Source organism: Urtica dioica, chromosome 4 (assembly GCF_054948205.1).
Source record: "Urtica dioica subsp. dioica isolate 48M chromosome 4, U.dioica_male_clone48M_v1_H2, whole genome shotgun sequence".
Taxonomy (NCBI): domain Eukaryota; kingdom Viridiplantae; phylum Streptophyta; class Magnoliopsida; order Rosales; family Urticaceae; genus Urtica; species Urtica dioica.
In genome coordinates, this window is record NC_142759.1 from 3,809,229 (window position 1) to 3,828,554 (window position 19,326).

Genomic DNA, 19,326 nt, shown 5'->3' on the forward strand with positions numbered 1-19,326 from the left:
AACCATCCAATGTCACCGAATAAGAAGGTGGCCAACAACAACGAGGAGATAAGAAAAACGCGTGGAGAAGGGCGCTCGCGTAAAGTCGATGGAAGCACTCACTAACTTGAGAGAGAGACTCGGAAGGATTGAGGGCATCGTCAATGACTCGGAAGACCACATTAAGGAAAGGCTCGAGGCTATCAAGGACATGGAGGTCCGTATGGAGAAGCGACTCTAGGAACTCAAGGGCGTGGAGGAGATAAGCGACGAGCGATTTGGCAACCTGGAGGAAGAGGTGTCAGAATTGACACTTACCATCGTTTAGAGACTCATAACGCTGGAAAAGGAAGTCTACACAAGGGATCCAGAAGAATGAAAAACCGAGATAGAACAGATGAAGGGCCAAAGTCATAGAGCAAGTGAGGAGCTGAAGGCAACATTGGCTTCAGTCCAAGAGCACGGGGTGTTTGCAATAGGTTCCTTTATTGGCTTGTTTGCAACGGTGAACGTTTATCTTTGATTTCCTGGTATGTGACCTCGGAGACATCTATAGGGAAGACAATAATATAATTTATCGTTTAAAGAGGAAGAAATAAAGATCTTGAGATAGAGAAAGACTAGTAAGAATTCGTACCAGGCTTGGTGATGGCAGCAGTATGATTACAGTCCAATGGGTTAGGGGTTTTCATCGTCAGGTTAGGATTGCGAAAGCGAAAATGAGAAAACGAGAGGGTTATGGTTTTTGAGAGAGAGGAGTGAGAGAGGGTTCGGTGGCTCCGACCGAGACCATCTTAAATAATAAAATATCAACATTATTTCTCATATTTAATTGAAATGCGATATCAATCCTTCAGTTTTTAAAAATATCATAAGTTTCATTTCAATCTAAGCCACTTGATCTATGCACATACCCCCCTAAAATATGTTATATCACCAATACCATCAATTACATTTATACAATACAATTTAATTATATTTGATTCCTTAAAATATTATGATTTAGATTAATTAGGAATATTCGCAATTCTCAAAATTGACAGCCTATACAGCTATACAGTGGCAGTCCGTGAATGTATAGCTAATAATTTGAAAATTAATTAATTATAATTGATCGATTTGCTCACATTTTTATTTTGAGAAGTCGTATTATTGAATAAGATTACGTGATATATTAGCAGTGCTAGGACAAATGACATTATTGATCAAGATTACATGATTTATGATAAATTTTAAAATGGTATGTATGCATTTATGCAACTCATGAAGTTTGAAACCAAGACTTTCCAACTGAAATATGTATGAGATTACCACTAGATCAAGATAATTACCACCAATATGCTCACATTAGTTTACTATATATGTAATGAGAATATGATTATTATATGTGGTTTGCTTCATATTTGTTTGATTTAGAACCAAGTAAATTTTTAATATACAAAAATAACGTTTGATATTTGATTGGAATAAGATCAACTTCAGGAGGAGCATAATAAATAGGGATTATTGGATATATCAAAATTAATCTAAAAGTATGACTTCTTTATATTTGTTGGTACAAAACTACTTTCAATAAAATATCTTTTTTTTAATATATATTTCGTCTGCCTAGTTTATTTACATGATCGTCAATAAACTATTTGATTTATTGACAATATTGTCAACATTATAATTTTTTTTTTGAAAAACTTAAAAAATTGGATGTAAAACCCAAGCAAATCTAATGAAAATCAACTACACATCCGAAATTAATCTCATTTCGAGCTAAGCATTTTGGTACATTGCGATGTCAATTATCTAAGGATATTGAAGGCTTTTGCAATTAGAGAAATCGCCTCAACTATCACCATTTCATAGGTTTATTCCAATTTCTCATAAAAAGCTTAATATGGCCAAAAATACTAGTAAACCACTTGTACAAATACAATTTTACCCTCAACATGATGTCAACAATTGACATCTATTGTTGGCATAGATGTCAACAATTGACATCTATTGTTGACATCTGTGAGTTTTAGGTTCTCTGTTTATTGACATAGATGTTAACAATCGACATCTATTATTGATATTTATGTCAACAATTGACATAAATTGTTGACATCAATTGTTGAGGGTAAAATTGTATTTGTACAATTTGTACAAATGGTTTAGTAGTATTTTTGGTCAAATTAAGCTTTTGGTGATAAATTAAAAAAAACTTATCGAATGTTGTTAGTTGAGACAATTTCTCTTTGCAATTTTGATTTGGAGCCCTGGATCATTAATTTTTAATCTATATTAAATTATAAAGAATCCATTGTCCTAGAAATAGCCCATTTCAGATTTCTAAGGGCCCCCAAATTCTTTATAAAACTATAAAGAATCTTCCTTTTATCAAGAACAAAAGTTTCAAGTAAGATTGGATAAGCATATATAACTCTCACGTTCTTTGGTACATACACGGAGCGGCTTATTTGTTTCGTCTTTCGTCATTGGATTGGTCGTTTGTCTCATCAGATACTGCAACAATATCAACATCGAGGATCTTGCCAGGGTCAAGTTTGTTATCATGTCAAACATGATATTGGAGGGGAGGTAAATTGGATATGAAGTGTTATCTAAATGGCATTGACGCTCCTGATATTTTTTCACGTTAGACTTTGGTTAAGAGTAATTTCCGGCTTGAGGCCCCACGTACCAAAGTGGCAGCAAGTAAATATATGGTTCATCCTGTGCAGTGTAAGTTATATATTATACCTCGTCCTCAGGGCCGGCCTAACCCTTAAGCGGGTTAGGCGATTGCTTAAGGCCCCCAAAATATTGAGTAGAAAGTAGGCCCAAAATTTGAGTGAATATAGATCCACTCTGTTGCAGCTGATGCCAAAGTTTAAAACAAATAAAGACCGAACTATTATTATTTGTCTGACAAAAAGCTTTCATATACCGAGCCAATGTTGCTTTTGACTGATTTGATAGTCTGAGGTAATAATGAGCATTCTTTCCCTAAAAAAATGTCCTTGTACAGTTAAACACTCGTGAAAACACTTAATAATAAAAAGATAAATCACAAACATGTGCAATACTATATGGGGACTACTCACTATTATTAATCTACAATTCTACATCAATACCTAAACGATATTTACACGCCAATGCATCATTATGTGCATTTTTCTTAAAAAAAAAAGTCAATGGGAGCTTGAGACAAAAACAATTTAAGAATTTCCTAATAATTACATATTATAAGCTTGAGACCAAAACAATTTAGGAAATCTCACATAATTATATATTATACTTTTAAAAACGTTAACAAGCTATCTTCTTATCAACTTAAGCTTTACCATGATGAATTTTTAAATATATATGTTACTTAAGATTTTAGGGCTGAACGATGAAAATAAAATGATATGCGAAAAAAAAACATGTACATTTGGAAAGCAAGAAAGACTATAAAACAATATTTTGGGGATCGCATAGCTTTATAAAGTGCAAGAATCAAACGAAAAATATGGCGAGAGATTTAATTAAGGACTGTATTATTTAGATCATTATGGTTAAATATTATTATTATTATTATTTTAATATATATTATTTTTTTTGTTTTTTAAAAAAGGCTTTTTTATTTTATTTTTACGCTTAAGGCCTCCATATACGTTGGGCCGGCCCTGCTCGTCCTCAGCAAACAAGATTATATCCTGTCAACTATGATTTTACAAAGACAATTATTATTATTATTGTTATGCCATCATTTCACAAACAACGAAAATTATTATTATTATTATTGTTATGCCATTACTTCTAGTTCTGGTTAGTTCGTTCTTCCTCTTCGTATTTCTTCATCCTGTAATTGGGTTGGGACCTTTATTTTTTTTATGCCATCACACCTTCTATGTAGCCAGTGTTTCTACTAATGAATGAGCATTTCTTAGCATTCTTATAATCAGAATGTCGATATGTATTATTCATATATATACATATATACATATATATATATATATATATATATATTGTTTTATGGAGTCAGCTCTTTGCATTGTGCTTACCTTATACTTGCATATATTTCAGGGCCAAAGAAGCTCCTCACTTCGCAGAATAATGGTGGTTTCCAATTTATGGTATGAAATATGAATACTCTTTCAAGTCACTTTCAACATATGATATCGCTTATAAGCTCTCACTATTTAGATTTTTTTATGGAATCACAACTGATGGATACAAATGCACAACTTTGGTATATCATATCAGAGAATATATCTCCAACTCAGGTATGAAACCCAAGAGAGACTAACATCCAGTGGTCATCATTATATCGCTATCCACTCCGAAGAGAAAAAGAGGAGGCAGTTATTATCGCATTCTAAAACTGAATTTTATGTTCTACTGAAGTTTGAACTTGTCTGCTGTGAAAGTACCGATATTATCTTATAGCAACTTGCTCTGATAGCACTATGTGAACACAACACCTTTGGTATACTGTAAAACACCTTCCTCTGATAACACTTGGTGAACACGAGTCAGCACCCAATTTTGGACACACTTGACAATTTTTTTTACATAACCCACAAATTTCTAACAGCCTATTTGTTAAACAATTTTCAGACTTCTAATAACCAAGCATGTTCTTTTACAAAATGTCATCAATTTCCAACTCACTGGACAACTGCGGTGGACATAGAACGGTGTGTGGCGGCTGAAGAAAATACAAATTTACAAGTAATGAAAAGTTCATCAAAGTTCATCTCAGAATAATAAACAAATTTAATATTATACACACTTAAAAGCACATATAATCAAAGATAAAATCTGTGACAAATTAAATAATCAGATCTACGAAATGCCGTGGTTAACCGTTTCTTCGCTATGCCGAAAATTTTCGCACAAGGTTAACCGTCACATCATACGTTAGTTACTTCACAAGTGTGTAACGGAGGGAATTGACTTAAGCTGCAAGAAACAGATATATGAATATAAAGAAGGGCTTCTAATTGCAAAATAAAAGTCATGCATTCTTATAATGATTGGAGATATCAGAGAATAAGACGAGCAAAAAAAAAAGGTTCCCGGTTAATATTGGCTATTTAGTTAAACGAGAAAAAAAAAAAAAAACAGTTAGTATTGACCTAAGAAAGGTTTCTACTTTCCATAAAAGGCACCGAAAAAGAACAGTGATTAGGAACATTGATCAGAAACGAACAATGGCGGCTCCTATGTTGTTCGAAGAATTGTACACAAATTGGATATCGGAATTTGATTGTAGTGAGCTCTGTAGCACTATATAAAGAAATATGTGTCTTGTTTATACTTTTGGGGGTTCTAAAATCCAATCTTACCATCTCCATCTGAAAATTATGGCGTCGTCATCAATCACAAACCCTAGCTAACATCACTGATGATAAATCTCCTAAATAAGTAATGGTCTACAGGGAAAATCACCGGCCAAGTAAAACAGCAAACAAAAATTTAAAAAATCCGTTCCTAAAATGAAAGAGATTGAAAGAAATTTCGTTGAAATGGAGTGAGAGACAGACAGTGGTGTTGGCGAAATGTCTCTGTCAGAGATATGGCTACGCTACAAGAGATTTAATTTATTTTTTATTTTTCCTTGAAACTACGCTACAAGGGTTGAGTGAGTGTGATGTTTATTGGTCTTTATCCATTGTTGATAGATGATGCAGACAAAGCCGTCTTAGCTCAGCTGGTAGAGCGCGTGGCTTTTAACCACGTGGTCGTGGGTTCGATTCCCACAGACGGCGAAGTAATAACATATGTTTTTTGACAACCGAGGGACGGTGAAGCTAACGTTTTTTTGTTTTTTTTGTTTTCTGCTTTGTTAATATTATAGTAGAGGAAAACGTATATTGACTTTATGTTAACATGTCAATTTAACTTTTAACTTTGTACATAGCAAAAGCTTTAACTTTTAGTAAGAAAAAATAAAAGCACATAAATTCTGTATGATACTCGAAGCACTATGATCTAATTTTCATCCCTCTAAGAATTTGAAGGGTTTTCCTCCAACATAGTCAATCTCAAAGGATTCTTCTCTATCACACTCAAGGATCTAGTTTTTTTTTTTTTTTTTTTTTTTTTTTTTTTTTTTTTTTTTTAATGTATTTTTATTTTCTTTGGTTGAGTTTTCTTAAGTGTTGTGCGCTTTTTTTTTAATTGAGGTTATGTGGAACTTTAGCATATCGATACTCAAAGAGAACATTTTAAGTTATTCGTTGGTCTCAAATTTTTAGTTACTGTTACCGGTCCATTCCGGCCCGGTACGGCAACGACGACATATGACGGCTTCCCCGGGTCTTTCCCGGCGCTCGGCCACCTCAAAGCCGGCCATGGCCTCCACGGCCGAGTCAGAGCCGGCCATGGCCTCCACGGCCGAGTCAGAGCCGGCCATGGCCGGGTCAGAGCCGGCCATGGCCTCCGCGGCCGAGTCAGGGCCGGCCATGGCCGAGTCAGGGCCGGCCATGGCCGAGTCAGCACCGGCCATGGCCTCTACGGCCGAGTCAGAGCCGGCCATGGCCGGGTCAGAGCCGGCCATGGCCTCCACGGCCGAGTCAGAGCCGGCCATGGCCGGGTCAGAGCCGGTGTTACCGGTCCATTCCGGCCCGGTATGGCAACGACGACCTATGACGGCTTCCCCGGGTCTTTCCCGGCGCCCGGCCACCTCAAAGCCGGCCATGGCCCTCACGGCCGAGTCAAAGCCGGCCATGGCCGGGTCAGAGCCAGCCATGGCCTCCACGGCCGAGTCAGGGCCGGCCATGGCCGAGTCAGGGCCGGCCATGGCCGAGTCAGAGCCGGCCATGGCCTCACGGCCGAGTCAGAGCCGGCCATGGCCGGGTCAGAGCCGGCCATGGCCTCGACGGCCGAGTCAGGGCCAGCCATGGCCGAGTCAGAGCCGGCCATGGCCTCCACGGCCGAGTCAGGGCCAGCCATGGCCGAGTCAGAGCCGGCCATGGCCTCACGGCCGAGTCAGAGCCGGCCATGGCCGGGTCAGAGCCGGCCATGGCCTCCACGGCCGAGTCAGGGCCGGCCATGGCCGAGTCAGTGCCGGCCATGGCCTCCACGGCCGAGTCAGAGCCGGCCATGGCCTTCACGACCGAGTCAGAGCCGGCCATGGCCGGGTCAGAGCCATCCATGGCCGGGTCAGAGGCAGCCCTCGGTCAAGGGGTTGTTCATGAAGCTCCTTGGTCGCCTATAAATATAGGGGTCTCTCCCCTAGTCCAGGTAATCCATTTTTGAGTCCCGAAACGCTGCCGAACTCGTACTTCGCTCGTTTCGCTCATCTTTGGCTTCTCACCACCCCTAAAACCTCTATACTCCACCTCAATCCCACTAATGTTGAGCGTCGGAGAGGTAAACAGGGGAACCCCCCCTGTTTCCCCTTTGTAGTTCACAATCTCTTTCTTGCTTTTCAGGTATCGAGATAAGGTGAGCTTCATCCACAGCTAAGGGACGACTTGGGATACCAAGTCCGACACGCTCGAGCCGGTGTGAGACCACTTGGTCCGGCCTCGGGTCTAACCACTCTGGGCTCCTAAATCGTTGTCCGAAAAACAGCGACAACATTTTGGCGCAAGAAGGAGGGGATCTCTCGACCTTGGCGACGCATCCCCTCTACCAGTCTTCTTCTCACTTCTACGACTCTCGAGAGATGAGTCGTGTCCCCGCCACCGCCGTGGGCGCCCGAGCAACTAGCTCGAGGCGCGGCCTCCAAAGCCCCGTGCATCGTCTTGGAGGGCAACCTCGTGATAACGAGAGCCAACCCCGAGACCCAGCGAATGACCCCGAGGCCGCAGTCCGAGAGGACACGGCTCGAAGCCTCGCCGAACTCCTAGACCGCCCCGGCGTCACTGGTGCCCTCATCGCCGACCTTCTCGACTCCAACAACGTCAACGACATCAACCATGAGACCAACCTCGACCACGCTATTCACGAAAGTGGATGCCCGCGCACGCTTCCAAGGGGACACCCTCGGGCGACCGCGTCGAGGCGTCAACTTTCGGATGAGCACCCGCACGCGCCCTCGAGGGGACACCCTCGGTCAACCACGTCGAGACGTCAAGTGTCGAGTGACACTTGGGGGCGCTCAACCTCTAGGCCCCGAAAGGGACGCTCCAAACTCACCATCCGCGTCCAAAACCCCCGAGGAGACGGCGACGACAACGGCCGTGTCGTCTGTCGAGAGCGTCACTCAAGCGACGCACCCTCTCCTAAAGTGATAGGTACGGCTGCCGGAGACTTGAGAGATCTTCTCAACTCCCGAAAGGAGTCTCGTGAGAGCGACTTGAGAGAAAAGCTCAACGCCCAACGCGAGATCGCGAGCAAGGTGGTCTTGGGATGTCAACCACCTGACGCTGCTAACTGCGCGCCCAACAAGAAACGCGCCTCCACACTCGCCGCATCGGCCGTCGCTCCCGACTCACGAAGGAAGAGGCGCAGAAAGGGTCGAGTCCCTAATGACCTTCTTTCTCCGACCCCGAAGCGATCCTTCATCCCGCTCAACACAACGCCCGACCGGATCCTGAGCTTACGCCGCGATGAGCTGGGAAGCCCCACTCCACTCACAAAGGACCCCGCGAAGCGAGATCGAAGTAGGTTCTGCGAATACCACAAAGATCACGGGCACGTGACGATCGAATGCAACCAGCTTAAGAAGCGAATTGATTCCCTAATTCGAGGCGGGGACTTCAAGGAATTCGTCGCATCTCCTAGGAAGCCATGATTGTCGCGACTTCGACCTTTAGATTCACGCCCGAACCCGATCGGCTTCGTGATCACTTTTATTTTAAAAATGAAATTTCTTTTTCTTTCAAAGAAGGCCAAGTGCCATGATGAAATGTAACGACCCCGTTATTGCAATAAAGAGTTATCCCACACGTGACAAAATACAACGCACACTATTGTATACCTCCATCACGAGAGTTTCTTGGCTTTCGTCTCACAAACGCAAGAAACTCGGGGGGCTAATAGGGATCAGTACTAAATCAAAACAACTCGACAACTCGAAAACAAAAAAAAAATAATAATAGTAGTAAAGTCTCAAGGGGCCGATGGTTAGGCCGGAGGTCCCGAAGAAAGACCTTTCACGTATCTCCTCGAGTTGAGTTCACTCCTCGAGCTGAGTCCGAGTCCGTGAGTCGATCGATACTCCTCGCACCGACTCCTCGCTTAACTCCTCGTGCAGGCTCTACATGAGTCCTCGAGTCGAGTCCGAGTCCACGAGTCGACTGATTCTCCTCGTGTCGACTCTTCACGTATCTCATCGAGTTGAGTTCGCTCCTCGAGTTGAGTCCGAGTCCACGAGTCGACTGCTTCTCCTCGTGCCGACTCTTCACGTATCTCCTCGAGTTGAGTTCGCTCCTCGAGTTGAGTCCGAGTCCACAAGTCGACTGCTTCTCCTCGTGCCGACTCTTCACGTATCTCCTCGAGTTGAGTTCACTCCTCGGGTTGAGTCCGAGTCCACGAGTCGACTGATTCTACTCGTGCCGACTCTTCACGTATCTCCTCGAGTTGAGTCCGAGTCCACGAGTCGACTGATTCTCCTCGTGCCGACTCTTCACGCATCTCCTCGAGTTGAGTTCACTCCTCGAGTTGAGCCCGAATCCACGAGTCGACCAATTCTCCTCGTGCCGATTCTTCACGTCGCTCCTCGTGCAGGCTCTACATGCGTCCTCGAGTTGAGTTCGAGTCCACAAGTCGACCGATACTCCTCGTCCCGACTCTTCATGTAACTCCTCGAGATGAGTTCATTCCTCGAGTCGAGTTCGAGTCCACGAGTCGACTGATTCTACTCGTGCCGACTCTTCACGTATCTCCTCGAGTTGAGTCCGAGTCCACGAGTCGACTGATTCTCCTCGTGCCGACTCTTCACGCATCTCCTCGAGTTGAGTTCACTCCTCGAGTTGAGCCCGAATCCACGAGTCGACCAATTCTCCTCGTGCCGATTCTTCACGTCGCTCCTCGTGCAGGCTCTACATGCGTCCTCGAGTTGAGTTCGAGTCCACGAGTCGACCGATACTCCTCGTCCCGACTCTTCATGTAACTCCTCGAGATGAGTTCATTCCTCGAGTCGAGTTCGAGTCCACGAGTCGACTTATTCTACTCGTGCCGACTCTTCACGTATCTCCTCGAGTTGAGTCCGAGTCCACGAGTCGACTAATTCTACTCGTGCCGACTCTTCACGTATCTTCTCACGTTGAGTTCACTCCTCGAGTTAAGTCCGAGTCCACGAGTCGACTGATTCTCCTCGTGCCGACTCTTCACGCATCTCCTCGAGTTGAGTTCACTCCTCGAGCTGAGCCCGAATCCACGAGTCGAGCAATTCTCCTCGTGCCGATTCTTCACGTAGCTCCTCGTGCAGGCTCTACAAGAGTCCTCGAGTTGAGTCCGAGTCCACGAGTTGACTGATTCTCCTCGTGCCGACTCTTCACGCATCCCCTCGAGTTGAGTTCACTCCTCGAGTTGAGCCCGAATCCACGAGTCGACCGATACTCCTCGTGCCAACTCTTCATGTAACTCCTCGAGATGAGTTCATTCCTCGAGTCGAATTCGAATCCACGAGTCGACCGACACTCCTCGCACTGACTCTTCGCTTAACTCCTCGTGCAGGCTCTACACGAGTCCTCGAGTCGAGTTTAAGTTCGCGAGTCGACTAATACTCCTCGTGCCGACTCTTCACGTACCTCCTCGAGACGAGTTCATTCCTCGAATCGAGTTTGAGTTCGCGAGTCGACTGATACTCCTCGTGCCGACTCTTCACATATCTCCTCGGGATGCGTTCATTCCTCGGGTCGAGTTCGAGTCCGCGAGTCGACCGATACTCCTCGCGCCAACTCTTCACGAAGCTCCTCGTGCATGCTCTACGTGAGTCCTCGAGTCGAGTTCGAGTCCACGAGTCGACTGATACTCCTCGTGCCGACTCTTCACGCAACTCCTCGAGAATAGTTCAAACCTCGAGTTGAATACTGAGTCCACAAGTCAATTAATTACTCCTCATCCAGGCTCTGCATGAGTCCTCGAGTTGAGCCCCAAGTTCGCGCTCGCCGCCCAGCTCGTGCAGGCTCTACGTGAGTCCTCGAGTTACAAATGAGTTTCGAAGGCTTGCGTCCGCCAGGATGTATCTGGTGTAGCCAGCGTCCACGGGAAACCTGGCCACACGAATGTGGCACCGCGCTCGCCGCCCAGCTCGTGCAGGCTCTACGTGAGTCATCGAGTTACAAATGGGTTTCAAAGGCTTGCGTCGGCTGGGCGTATCTGGTCTAGCCAGCGTCCACGGGAAACCTCGCCACGCAAATGTGGCATCGCGCTCGCCGCCCAGCTCGTGGGCCGATAGGCAGCGAGTTACAAATGGGTTCAAGGCTTGCGTCCGCTGGGCGTATCTGGTCTAGCCAGCGTCCACCGAAAACCTCGCCACGCAAATGTGGCATCGCGCTCACCGCCCAGCTCGTGGGCCGATAGGCAACGAGTTACAAATGGGTTCAAGGCTTGCGTCCGCCAGGGCGTATCTGGTCTAGCCAGCGTCCACGGGAAACCTGGCCACACGAATGTGGCACCGCGCTCGTCGCCCAGCTCGTGCAGGCTCTACGTGAGTCCTCGAGTTACAAATGGGTTTCAAAGGCTTGCGTCCGCCAGGACGTATCTGGTCTAGCCAACGTCCACGGGAAACACAATAAAGCCATGCAAATCGATCACGCCTTTATTGGTAGGTCGAGAAAATGAGCCACGCATGATCAACTCGGAACTAAAGCCGTCCCTCGTGATGCGCAAAGGCCGTCACTCGCGGCGCGCAAAGGCCGTTCCCCATGACGCAAACTCGAGAGCGTTCGTCCCGCATCCGCGTAAAAGCGTAGATTTTGAGTTTCCACTCGACCTACGCTCGACCGGAAACTCGGGGGGCTAATGTTACCGGTCCATTCCGGCCCGGTACGGCAACGACGACATATGACGGCTTCCCCGGGTCTTTCCCGGCGCTCGGCCACCTCAAAGCAGGCCATGGCCTCCACGGCCGAGTCAGAGCCGGCCATGGCCGGGTCAGAGCCGGCCATGGCCTCCACGGCCGAGTCAGAGCCGGCCATGACCGGGTCAGAGCCGGCCATGGCCTCCACGGCCGAGTCAGAGCCGGCCATGGCCTCCGCGGCCGAGTCAGCACCGGCCATGGCCTCCACGGCCGAGTCAGAGCCGGCCATGGCCGGGTCAGAGCCGGCCATGGCCTCCACGGCCGAGTCAGAGCCGGCCATGACCGGGTCAGAGCCGGCCATGGCCTCCACGGCCGAGTCAGAGCCGGCCATGGCCTCCGCGGCCGAGTCAGGGCCGGCCATGGCCGAGTCAGCACCGGCCATGGCCTCCACGGCCGAGTCAGAGCCGGCCATGGCCGGGTCAGAGCCGGTGTTACCGGTCCATTCCGGCCCGGTATGGCAACGACGACCTATGACGGCTTCCCCGGGTCTTTCCCGGCGCTCGGCCACCTCAAAGCCGGCCATGGCCCTCACGGCCGAGTCAGAGCCGGCCATGGCCGGGTCAGAGCCAGCCATGGCCTCCACGGCCGAGTCAGGGTCGGCCATGGCCGAGTCAGAGCCGGCCATGGCCTCACGGCCGAGTCAGAGCCGGCCATGGCCGGGTCAGAGCCGGCCATGGCCGGGTCAGAGCCGGCCATGGCCGGGTCAGAGCCGGCCATGGCCTCGACGGCCGAGTCAGGGCCAGCCATGGCCGAGTCAGAGCCGGTCATGGCCTCCACGGCCGAGTCAGGGCCAGCCATGGCCGAGTCAGAGCCGGCCATGGCCTCACGGCCGAGTCAGAGCCGGCCATGGCCGGGTCAGAGCCGGCCATGGCCTCCACGGCCGAGTCAGGGCCGGCCATGGCCGAGTCAGTGCCGGCCATGGCCTCCACGGCCGAGTCAGAGCCGGCCATGGCCGGGTCAGAGCCGGCCATGGCCTTCACGACCGAGTCAGAGCCGGCCATGGCCGGGTCAGAGGCAGCCCTCGGCCAAGGGGTTGTTCATGAAGCTCCTTGGTCGCCTATAAATCTAGGGGTCTCTCCCCTAGTCCAGGTAATCCATTTTTGAGTCCCGAAACGCTGCCGAACTCGTACTTCGCTCGTTTCGCTCATCTTTGGCTTCTCACCACCCCTAAAACCTCTATACTCCACCTCAGTCCCACTAATGTTGAGCGTCGGAGAGGTAAACATGGGAACCCCCCTGTTTCCCCTTTGTAGTTCACAATCTCTTTCTTGCTTTTCAGGTATCGAGATAAGGTGAGCTTCATCCACAGCTAAGGGAACAGCGACAACAGTTACCATCACGAATTTTCGCTTAATTTATGAGTATTAGACTTGAGAAAGTGATTCTCCTTTCAAAAGTTGGAAATCATTCTCCAATTGTTTAATATTGGGTGATTATCATGTTGTCATCCTTGATCATTTTTAACAAATTACGAGTAGGTTCATTCTTGCAATTAAGTCTCGGTTGTTTTTTACATACTTATATTTTTGTTTTTTACATACTTATATTTTTTTAAATGGATTTACCATACTTATATTCGACGGGTCTATTTGGGTTGAGCTTTGGTGGAATTATTAAATCTCTATAATTTTTGTTCATCGGTATTTCCAGTAGGAAAAAAAAGTAAGAAACGTTGTATATTGTGTATTAATAAACCTAATTAATGAAATTTATCTAGCAAACGCTGAAACCTCTCTTTTTAGCAAAAATAAAATAAAACAAAATAAAATCGGCGAGCCAATAATGAGAGTCCACTTTGCCTGGTCCCTAATTTTCGTACCAATTTATTTCAATTTCACCATCAAAACCCTCCATAAACCCTAACACCCCCAAAACCTCTGTTTGGTTGGCGGGAAATATCCTTCTCTCTCATGCAGTCTTTTTCGATCTCCCATCACTTCCAAACTCCATGGACAATTCACCGAACCCGGCTCACGACCCCCAAACCCACACCCAAATTCCTTACCCTAAGCACAACCAATTCTCGCTCTCTCCGAACCTCAATCGACTGCGAACCAGAGGAGAGCCTCGGCGGCGAACCTCCGCTCCCAGTGGTCGTCCATAGCTCCGGTAGGGTTTCGAGGTACTCCTGGGATGGGGATGGGTTGCGATTGGTCGGCGTCGATGGCCGTTCGACGGTCTCGTTCGGGCTCGATTTCGACGAAGGATTCCGTGGTTTGGGACGAGCGTGCCGTTTGGGCGTTAGGGATTTCTTTATTCCGAAGAATGTAAGCGAGAGCTATTTGGAATACGTGAAATGGAAGTTCTTGCACAGAATTTTCAGTTCGGCTCTTCAAGTTCTTGCCACTCAGGTAACCAATTAATTAGATAATCAATAAATTATCGTCCTTTTCTGGGTTATTTCTTCAACGGATAACGTTTCTTGGAATATGATTATTTTGCTGGAAAAGCTGCAAACTTTATAGGTTTTAAAACAAAGTATATAGCTTCACTGAATAGTTAAAGATGCTCGGTCTTAGGTTATATGAATATGTGTACTAACTGTAATGGTTTGATTATGCAATGGGAAATCTTGGCTCATATGATATGGGGGGTACATATTTATTTGGGAAGGGTTGATTTAGGCAATGTTTAAAGCAATTGGGATCGGGTATTCTCGGTCACTCCCATCAGCTGCGGCCCTGAATTGGGTTCTCAAGGATGGGCTTGGAAAGCTTAGTCGATGCATCTACACTGCTAGCCTAGCCTCTACTTTCGATACCAATTTGAAGGTATGACTTTCTCTCTCTCTCTCTCTCTCTCTCTCTCTCTATATATATATATATATATATATATATATATATATATATGTCAAACTTGTTTAGAGTTAAATATGAAACCGTTTTCTTGTAAATTGAGGCTGACATTTCGATATCTTTTTTGTTATGATTTTGAAGCGAGTTAGGTTCACCACCTCTGTCCTATACAGTATGAGCATTGGAGTGGAGCTTTTGACTCCTGTATTCCCGAGATATTTCTTGCTTCTTGCTTCTTTGGCCAATATCGCAAAACAAATAAGTTTGGCTTGCTACTTAGCGACTGGTGTAAGGATACTTTACTATTTGATAATATGTTCTCTTTTTTATTTTACATGATATATTTCTGTTAGCCTCATAATGTAGTGTGGTAGGGTAAATCTAATCATGTTTTTATTCATTTAATTATGTGTATATAACTAACTTTAGATGAACTTTATGCTTACGAGAGAAGAATTATTTAGTTTATTGTTTTGGTAGTGGTAGAATAGTTTAACAACTTGTGTTGTTAATTATCCCGGGTCATATCTGTTTCACACTAGAGAAATTGCAGAGAATATTTCTTCAGTTTTCCCCTTTATTTTTCATGAGTGATGAAGTTGAGTAATAGTGGCATGCAGGTTTTGATGTTCTCTTTCTCTGTTTCAGCCCACTGTTCATCGAAGTTTTGCAATTGCAGATAACCTGGGAGAGGTTTCTGCCAAATCACAGGTCGAGTACTTTTTATTATTATTATTATTATAATAATTATCCTAGAGATAAATTTTGTATTTATGTTGTATCTTTCTTGACAAGGGACATTGGTTTTTGGTGTCATTTCAGATACAAACCGTGTGCTTTGATAATCTTGGCCTGTTGCTCGCTGCAGCATTGAATATTCTGTTCAAGAACAATGAACGGTGTGCTCTTAACCTTCTTGTTCTATGCTCTTTTTATCTGATTATATCATACACCATTTCAAATGGTACCCCCATTTTTGGACTAATGACACTCGAGCTAAATCGATGATTTCGTGAACCTGGCCATATAATCAAAGACGAGAAAGGTATAGAGCTAGGAGAGAGAAGGGAGGGGAGTTTGTTTTTAATTTTATTTGATTTTTATATGCAAAGCTTTCTTTCACTTACAGAGTTTCGTGGCACAGTTTCTAATAATTTTGTTAAATTTGTCAGATTGCAAGCATGTTTACCCTTTGTCGTATACCCAATCTTCTCAGCAATTGACCTTTTTGGGATATATCAAGGACTTAAGCATGTACATTTGCAAACACTATCTAAGGTGTGTCAGGCTCCTGATAATTTTTCGAGTCATTTGAGATGGATAGCCTAGTATACATGATCAATTTGATATTGCTAAACTGGATATAGATTAGTGAGTTCGTTCGATGCTTTTCCTAATAAGGTGGTGTTCTAAATATATGATCATTTGTTAAGCCGGATTGTTAGCTAATTTTAGCATATATTTGTGTTCAGGATAGACTTGAGATTATACTCGATACTTGGATTGAGTCGGGTTATGTGGCATCACCCGCTGAAGTGAGTAATCTTGAAGGGGTTGATTTACCCTGGACCCAAGGTGATCCAATCACATCTCTAAACAGACTTCCAATATATTTCTATATATTGTGTATGCATATATGTATACATATATATATATATATATATATATATATATATATATATATATACATATTATATATGGCTGATCCGGTAAAGATTGGATCTGTTTCAGGTAAACATGCATGGCCGATCAGAATCGGGTGCATTAGCTCCAGTGATCAATTTTCAAAACTGTCAATGATGGCAATGCGGCGTTTGAGCAGTAAAGACTATTACTTTGTGTCTATGGAAACCATTCGCTCTGGAGTACCAAGAACTATGCAGGTGAGTGTTTTTGCAAATTCTCTCAAATCACTCTATTGTATTTACGTAATGACATGGATCGATTTATGATCATTATTATTATTATTATTATAAGTGTGTTAAATGGTATTGATGCACATAGGAGTAACTGAACTTCACAATTCACTAACCATATTCTTTCCTTTTTGTGTGTGCGTGATTCTAGCATGGCGTTCTTCTTTGTCTGAGAGAAGGAGCCGGTACTTCTGATGTTATTATGGGTCTTTTGCAGGTAAGTTATTTTATTCATTAATAGGATCTTAAGGTGTTGATAATGAAGAGAAGGAAGAGTAAACGTTTTTATTTTTAATTTTTTGTAGGCGTGTTATATCCGCAAAGCAATCGCCTCGAATGGAAATAGATGGGGAAATATACTGAGCGAAGGTGATTTACCCGACTCAGTTCTCAATAAGTGGTTTAAAGTGGTGGACGAGTGCAGGGCTCGGGCCGAAGGAGATTTGAGGGTGTTAGAGGAGGAGATTTCGGGGCTAGGATGGGCTGTGAAGAACATTTTATTGAATACGCAGGAACAAATTCGATACAGCTTTGTCGATGACTAGATTATAGAAATATTTTTTTGTTGGTTTTTGATTGGCTATGGCGGCTTCTCTCTTCTACCAAGGAGAATTTTGGGGATGATAATGAGTGAATAAATTTTTTGTAACAGGGTATTCACAACCAAACTTGGTGATTTTCATTTGCCGTTTGTCTAAAGAAGGCAATGACAATTTGTTGTGCATTCTCAGCGATGATTGAAATGCCGATTCTTATCTAATTATTTATTTAAGTTAGACTTTGATAAACCAAAACTTAAAAACCAGTTAAAATTAATTAAATAGTTAATTTTAACCAAAATTGTAGTTAAAATCAACTATATGATTAATATCAACTAGTTAAGGTTAAAAAATAAATCTTATGTACATATTTATTTAACTGAAATATTCAATAACCAGATTAATACCAAACCCAAGATAAGCAAGAACAGATTTGTAGTAGTAATTGACGATTAACGTGTCTCTAACGGAGTTAGAAATCTCAAATCGAATAACCTGTAAATTCAATTAGTGCAAACGAGCTGCTGTATGTAGGGATCAAATTTGTCAAAAAATAAAAAAACAAACAAAAAAAAAACCTTAACATCAGATCGTGTAGCAAGATCAAGTAAATTAATAGGATAATTATATATATCTTCTCCCATGCTTGTTATGGGCCAGCATCACTCTATGTAAAAAGAACTTCCTTCGTAATAATGATTATACTCACGATCGCGATCATAATCATAGTCATAATCAGGAGTATCGTCCAGGTGATTACCGAACAGGTCGGTCTTAAATGGGCAGCTCTCGGTCGATTCACTGGGAAGCCGCAGCTGCTTGACCTGATTGATACATCTTTCCCACACTTTTCCTCCGATAAAAGTGTGACATTTTCCTCCGACTCGAGTTTGGGACACCCATCGAGGATCGCTTCTAAGCCCTCGTCCGGGCATGCTTTTCCCGATAGCAATCACAAGTTCATCCCAAATCCACATATCGTGGGCATTGACATTCAGCTTTAACGATGTGAGATTCGGGCAGTGAGTCCCGATAGCCATGAGAGTGCAGTATGTGAGCTCGAGCTCCTCCACCCATGGCTGCCTTGCAATTGCAGCTATATTGATCAGCCCCGTTCCAGAAATTCCACCGCAGTGGGTGAGCCGGAGGTACTTTAAACGAGTTAATCTGTTTTACAACAAAGCCACAATACTCACATTACTTCGCTAACCAACCAACAAATAACAAGGCTAGCTTTACACAATTCAAATTATTTCCAAAAAAAAAAACTGCTTGAGTAGAATTAGAGACAAAGTCCATAACGATAGCCATTGAACAAATTACTGAAGGTCTGCTTGTTTCGGCTATACTTCAACGATCTTATTTAGAGTTATTACTTTTCTTTCACCAATTGCAAACCGTTCCTCTTTTAATATCATATTCGAGCAAAAACAAAATCTATATCCGTTTAAGAAAGACGAAAAAAAATAGAAATTGAAGTGAAATTCGACATTATTTAGAACGAATTGAATACCTGTGAGAGCCTCGCGACACAATTTTTCAAGCTAGAGCTTGAATCGGAGGTCGCCGACGTCGTGATATCGATTCTGGTTCAGACGAGAGGGTCGTTCGAGAACTCGAACCAGAGCTTACACACGAGCTGAGCGCTCCTCAGGATGTCCACTACCCTCAGCCGGGATAGAATCGACGCCGTGACTTCCCTGGGCAGCTCCAACCAGTTCCTCCATCGGAGACGCCATGGACGATCGGGATTTAAATATGTGAAATGAAATCAGAGGAGAGGAGTGTGTACCTTTTTAATTCACGACAAATTAATAGAAAGTAGGCTGTACAAAAAAAAAAAAACCGCATATTTGGAAAACCGAACAGGATCGATTAAAACCGAACCGAATTTTCGGTGCCACATCATCAACCGAAAATTCATTTCGGTTAACGGAAACCGAATTTTAAACCTTTGATGCCGAGCAGGGAAACATAAGCCACTTCTGCTAGACCAACATGCGTTTTGAGTTACATATTGACTTTAAATTTATATATCGGTTAAGAATCGAATGAGAACCGAAGCCGAATCGAATTATTCGGTTAATCAAAATTTGATTTTTGTTCAAGTTGGACCGGTTTCGATTTTATATTTTGAAAAATCGAAAATTCGATTA

The 19,326-nt window shown here is 44.1% G+C and overlaps 1 protein-coding gene and 1 non-coding gene across 4 annotated transcripts; both read left to right on the forward strand.

Moving 5' to 3' along the window:
• The first annotated feature begins 5,638 nt into the window (after positions 1-5,638).
• On the forward strand, positions 5,639-5,711 carry TRNAK-UUU (transfer RNA lysine (anticodon UUU)). Its single transcript has one exon. It is a non-coding gene; the product is annotated as a tRNA-Lys (tRNA).
• An 8,033-nt stretch (positions 5,712-13,744) lies between these two features.
• Positions 13,745-17,394, forward strand: RUS4 (root UVB sensitive protein (Protein of unknown function, DUF647)). Of its 3 annotated transcripts, none has more exons than XM_089612438.1 (10): positions 13,745-14,271; positions 14,545-14,691; positions 14,857-15,003; positions 15,364-15,426; positions 15,538-15,614; positions 15,888-15,993; positions 16,188-16,290; positions 16,447-16,598; positions 16,783-16,848; positions 16,937-17,394. In XM_089612438.1, the coding sequence occupies exons 1-10, from the start codon at positions 13,831-13,833 to the stop codon at positions 17,174-17,176; spliced, it is 1,542 nt and encodes a 513-aa protein (XP_089468564.1). In that variant the 5' UTR covers positions 13,745-13,830; the 3' UTR covers positions 17,177-17,394. The 3 variants fall into 3 exon arrangements, with proteins under 3 accessions (XP_089468564.1, XP_089468565.1, XP_089468566.1); XM_089612440.1 differs by having other exon boundaries at positions 14,133-14,271; positions 14,534-14,691; XM_089612439.1 differs by lacking the exons at positions 14,545-14,691; positions 14,857-15,003 and having other exon boundaries at positions 13,746-14,271.
• Positions 17,395-19,326: the final 1,932 nt, after the last annotated feature.